Source organism: Eurytemora carolleeae, unplaced genomic scaffold, assembly GCF_000591075.1.
Source record: "Eurytemora carolleeae unplaced genomic scaffold, Eaff_2.0 scaffold1404, whole genome shotgun sequence".
In the NCBI taxonomy this organism is placed as follows: Eukaryota; Metazoa; Arthropoda; class Copepoda; order Calanoida; family Temoridae; genus Eurytemora; species Eurytemora carolleeae.
In genome coordinates, this window is record NW_019397432.1 from 2,490 (window position 1) to 8,242 (window position 5,753).

Here is a 5,753-nt window from a genome sequence, read left to right on the forward strand (position 1 = left end):
CTGTGTCCTAATTTTCTAATCCTTCATCTTTACAACCTCACGTCGTTGACCTCTGAGTCCGAATTTAAAGAATTTGAGCCGCGGCTTAAATTTAAGCCGTGGCTCAACTATTGTTAGTTCCACTTAAAATTGTACTTAATGTTTTAAGATTTAAGCCAGCGCTCAAGTGAACCTGGTTTTAGGGGGATTTGAGACGCGGCTTTAATTCATAAAATTCGGACACTGGTTGTTCAAACTTTGTAATTTGCAAGATCAAAGTTAAAATTTGAGAATTTAAACATTAGACTCAGGTGACACAAATGAATGGATTTATTGAATATTATAAATCAGTTTTATGTGATATTTTTTCTTGTCATCCACGCATAAGATGCATAAATAAATATTTGAGCCAAGCCCTCTCAAGTGAATGACATTTCACCCAAAAGATCGATACGTTGTTTAATTCTTCAACACTTTTGGGAAGAGGCTTTTAAAACAAAATTTTATCAAATATAAGAAATTATATTTCCCTGGTTTGGTTGGTTTTTAATTAATTAACCAAATTAACCCATTAATATTTCGTCAAGTATCAAAATGAATAAATAATGCGTGACATGTTTGATCCTGAAGTTAAATAGTTTGAATAACATTTTTATAAAATTTTCAATAGAAAAAATATTAGCACATTTACATAAAGCGGTCGTTATATATAACCCAGTATATATTACTATATTACATACATAACTTAAATTATATCAAGCAAGAAGTATGGCATTGATCAAGAAATATTTAAGGGCTGGGTATCATTGTTTTTGGTACCTGATACCCTTCAAAAGATTATGTACTGTAAAAAGTTGTTCACTGCTGTACAGTTTATACAATTTGTACGATGTACACGGCAACATTTGTTCAACTGTGACAAGGTTTATGGCGCTTTTATGGAATCATCTTGTAAACAGGATCTATATGAAATGTACCCCTGTACAATGCATGTTTACAATAACAAAACCAGGTGGATATTGGATATTCAGAGGTCAAAATTAATACATAGTGAGCAGCAGTGGGCAGATCTAGTTGAACTTTTTCTCTCTCATTCATAAAATCCCAATTTCTGACACTTTAAGTGTATGTTTGTTTACATTAACTGGTATGCGTTAATAATCGATTTAAAAAACAAGACTAATCCTGTTTCTAGAATAGGATTAAACCGGTTTTTAGAAGAGGATAAAACCAGTTTCGAATACAGGATTAAACTGGTTTCCAGCAAAGGATTAAACCGGTTTCACGTACAGGATTAAACCAGTTTCGAGTTGAGAAACCAGTTTCGAGTAAAGGATTAAACCGGTTTCTAGAAGAAGGATTAAACCGATTTCTAGTACAGGATCAACCCGGTTTCTAGAATAGGATCAAACTGGTTTCTAGAATAGGATCAAACTGGTTTCTAGAATAGGATTAATCCGATTTCTAGTACATGATTAAACCAGTTTCTAGTACAAGATTAAACCGGTTTCTAATACAGGATTAAACCAGTTTTTAGTACAAGATTAACCCGGTTTCTAGTGTAGGATCAAACCAGTTTCTAGAACAGGAATACACCGGTTTCTAGTACAAGAAAAAACCGGGTTTGAAATTGATTTAGAACTGGTTTGAACTTGATTTAAAACTGGATTGAACTTTTTTCCAAAATTGTTTGAACTTCATCTAAAACTGGATTGAACTTAATTCCAATATTGTTTGGACTTGATTTCAAACTTGTTTGAACTTGATTCCAATTCCAAACTTGTTTGAACTTGATTTAAAACTGGATTGAACTTGATTTAAAACTGGTTTGAATGTAAAGATGTAGAGTGGAAGATGTATCCCTGTCGTCTTTTATCCGTTGATAGATTTAACTCATTGGGTCTGGAGGCAGGATACATTGATTCTGAAATAGATAAAACATAAAAACAAGAAGTGTAAGCAACATGCTGAAAATTCAATGAGAAACAGACAAAAATTAAAAAACAAGAAAACCAATGAGTTCAGAATAAAATATAACATGAGAGAATGTTTAAAAGAGGAAGTGGAATGAATAAAGGTAAGCACTAAGCATGATACAAAATAATATAAGATATAAATGAAAAAAATTTACAAACTTTTGAATAGACGTGGTAACGTTCAGAGGCGTATACAGGGGGGGGGGGGGTCAAGGGGCCTAAACACCCTCCATGGATGAGTGAAATGGTTTTCAGGCCCCAGCGGGTGCTGAACGATTAGCCCCCATGGAAAAAAAAATGTTGAAATAAACTTCCGGACGAATTCCTGTAAAAAATTAGTAGCTTTAATTTAAATACGACCAGATATATAAACCTATTTTCAGATAAATCCTATTTACGGAGTAACTTAAAAGCAAAAATCATAATAAAATATTTTTTTTCAGAGTTTTAGGGATATCCTACCAACAATGTCGAATTCTGAAGTGACTGTACTAAATCAGAATTTGACGAGAGACTTAAAGGGACTGTAAAGGAAAAATGAAAGGGGGTATAGGCTGAAAGCTAATCACTTTAGCACTCGATCGCGACCCATGAAAGTTATATCTGATGTTCCTATCTCGAGAAAATGGTTTACAACTTGGTCAAATTTATACGAAAATTAATATTTATACAATTTTGTATAAAAGTAGTGGGTTTAAAAAGATCAAATTCAGCAAATATGCAACCAATCTGAAAACGATGATATCCCAGAGAAAGCTAATTGTAACTTAGGTTTACTCCAATTCTAATTTTATATTTGTTATTTCTATTTTTTATAGATTCATAATATTATTTATACGTCCGTACGTATAGCTTGACCAGAAATTCCACCAATGGCAGTTCAGTAAAGTGGTCACGTGATACAGGCGGAGACACGTGACCAGTATACTGCTCTGCCATTGGTGATAGTTCTGGTCACGTGATTTAAGTTTAAGATTTTCTAGATTTTACATATATGAACTTTCGTATAATTTTTTTATATCAATTTCTCGAGACAGGAACATCAGATAAAACTTTCATGGGTCGCGATCAAGAGCTAAAGTGATTAGCTTTCAGCCTATACCCCCTTTCATTTTTCCTTTACAGTCCCTTTAAGGTTGGTGGTTTTGGCGTTTGAAGTTCACTAATATTAAATTTCCGTTACGTTTTCAGCAATAATAAAAATAATATTTTCTTGTGTTGAAAAAGTATTTCCTACCGAATCTTGTAGATCTAGGTAGAGAGCGGGATAGATTGATATTACTGGAGTCCAAAACTCGTCCCAGACTTGGACTATTTGGAATAGAACTAATCTCAACGTCCCCGAAATACTGGTGATAGTCCGAGAAACGGTTAAAGTTCTCGTCCTCGTCCTTGGAGGACAAATAGTCTGATCTGGAGGCCAGGTATTCATGTAGAGGACTGTCAACCTCCTCAATATGTATTCTATCCTCTAAACTGTCCTCCAAGGCAAGGGAGTTAAACGCCTGTAATCCCGGTTTCCATAAGTTAAGTGGCCCGATAATAAAAATATTAACAATAAATTAACTGTAAATGGTATATATTGTGGCTCGTCAATCATAAAGTGGCACATCCGATTTACATTTTACCCTTTACACCTCTTAGTAACAATGAATTCGATATAGTTAATTCTCTATTTAAAAAAGTGTTTAATTCTCACAATTTCATTCCGAGTCACTGCAGCATCCACAAGTCACTTTTCCAGAGAAATAATTATTATCAGTTTGAAAATAAAGATATCTCATTCATCTAATGAGACAAAGGTAAAAAGGGTACTGTTAAGTAAATCAGACATGCCATTCTATAAATAGAATTTCACTTCTATTTATATTTACAATTTATTTTTATTCGTCATTTTAAATTCTGTGGTTCAGCAAAATTGTATCGGAAAGTTTAGATCTATTGGGAACCCTGCCTGTGTGACCGCTAAACTAGGCGGGGCCGATGTATTGTGCGGTGTGACCGGTGATTCAACTGTAGGAACCGGGCTACCGAGCAGTTGACCGCGTCCAGCTTGACCTTTTATATGACCGGGAGCAGGACTGAAAGGACGACCTCTCCTTCTGCCGAGTGTACCATGGGAGTAGGAACCTGACTGACAGCCTTAACATAATAATACTGATGATATTGATGATAATGATGATAGTAATAATTTACTGATGATATTGATGATAATGACGATGATGATAAAAAGGGCGATAGTAATAATAATAATGATAATCATAATAATAACAAAATTAAACTAACCTAGCCCGGCTTTCTCTAAACTCGTTCTGCTGGACTGTAAAGACCGAACCAGCTCCTTTGCTTCGTATCTAAGATTTTTTCTCCCCGGGCTTCTTCCTCTGAAAAAAAAATACATAAATACAAAATTAACAATTCATTTTCGGCATATCAGCTAAAAACATTATGCACTCCCCGCAAAGGGGGTGGCGTACTCAGAAATTTGTCCAGAAAGGGGTGGGATTGCATTTTTTCTTTCAAGTAGGGGCTCAGCACCCATTGGGGCTGATCAGTCATCCCCAATAGTACCCCCCCCCCCCGCCTGAGAGCGCCTCTTGACGCACTTTTGGGACGCAGTAATAACGGGAGCAAAGTTGTGCATGTTGTGTAGCGGTAGGACTGCCTGGCGGGTTTGACAATCAAGGAGAATTTTAATGATTGAATTTTTATTTTACAAACGTCTCAAAGGTCTCAAATATTTCCTAAAAATTTTCTCTATAATACTGCATTCTCAACTCAAATACCATGTCTAGCCAGACACTCCCTTTAAAGTTCATATTTTGAATACCTGATATCTTGTGTCGGAGATTCAGGATCTAATGGTGTCTGAGATCTACTGGCATCTCTAAATTATCAAAATATAAGAATTTCTGAGATCGACAGCATATCGAAATTTTCGTTGAACGAAATTCGCGAAAATGAACGAACGAAATTTGATGAAATTTTCGCCCACATTTTCGGGAAACTTTTAAATTTTCGCAAAACTTTCGTTCGATAAAAATCAAAAATTTTCCATTTCGCATCAAGAAGATTGTATTTTTGCGAGAAAAAAAAATAAGAATTTAGAACGATAGGGATCGAAAATTTTGAACGGATTTCGCAAAAACTTTGAACAATTTCGAACGAATTTCGCAAATTTCGTGAAAATTTCGAACGAATTTCGTGAAAATTTTGAACGAATTCGCAATTTCACGAAAAAATGTTAACGAAAATTTTTTCGTTCACAATTATGTAGGCTGAACGAAATTTTCAAGAAAGAGATTAAGCAAAACTTACTGGCATCTCTAAATTATCAAAATATAAAAATATTGCGAAACTTTTTCTAAGGTTACTTTTAACACGAAGTATACAAAAGACGACTTCAAGTAAACTAAATTGTTTCTACGGTTGTAACGCAAATTAGTTTTACAAATAGCATAGAAATCAACTGAAATAATGCTATGGAATCCGCCAATGAAAACAGGAAAATCTGCGAATTATTTTTATTGTTTTTAGTTTTATTCTCAATGTATAGATGCTTGCCAGCAGATCAGCAACATACAATTAATTAATATCAGAACTAAAAACCTAGAAAAATAATACCTGAAGAGACCTAGAGTTACAGTTTCGTCACATTGACGCAGAAACATTATCAGTTCCTAAACATAATATTATCAGCTCCTAAGCATAATATTATCAGCTCCTAAACATAATATTATCAGCTCCTAAACATAATATTATCAGCTCCTAAACATAATATTATCAGCTCCTAAACAT

At 34.3% G+C, this 5,753-nt stretch overlaps 1 protein-coding gene across 1 annotated transcript in view; it reads right to left on the bottom strand.

Annotated features, from left to right (window-relative positions):
• Window positions 1–293: 293 nt before the first annotated feature.
• Window positions 294–5,753, bottom strand: part of LOC111714256 (tyrosine-protein phosphatase non-receptor type 13) — a 16,795-nt gene continuing 11,335 nt past the window's right edge. Inside the window, exons 12-17 of the mRNA XM_023489322.1 lie at window positions 5,580–5,635; window positions 4,786–4,842; window positions 4,242–4,339; window positions 3,910–4,097; window positions 3,193–3,460; window positions 294–1,903 (exon numbers count right to left, since the gene is read on the bottom strand). Of these exons, the coding sequence (XP_023345090.1) occupies window positions 1,797–1,903; window positions 3,193–3,460; window positions 3,910–4,097; window positions 4,242–4,339; window positions 4,786–4,842; window positions 5,580–5,635 (774 nt within the window). The 3' untranslated portion in view covers window positions 294–1,796. The remainder of the gene's footprint in view (window positions 1,904–3,192; window positions 3,461–3,909; window positions 4,098–4,241; window positions 4,340–4,785; window positions 4,843–5,579; window positions 5,636–5,753) is intronic.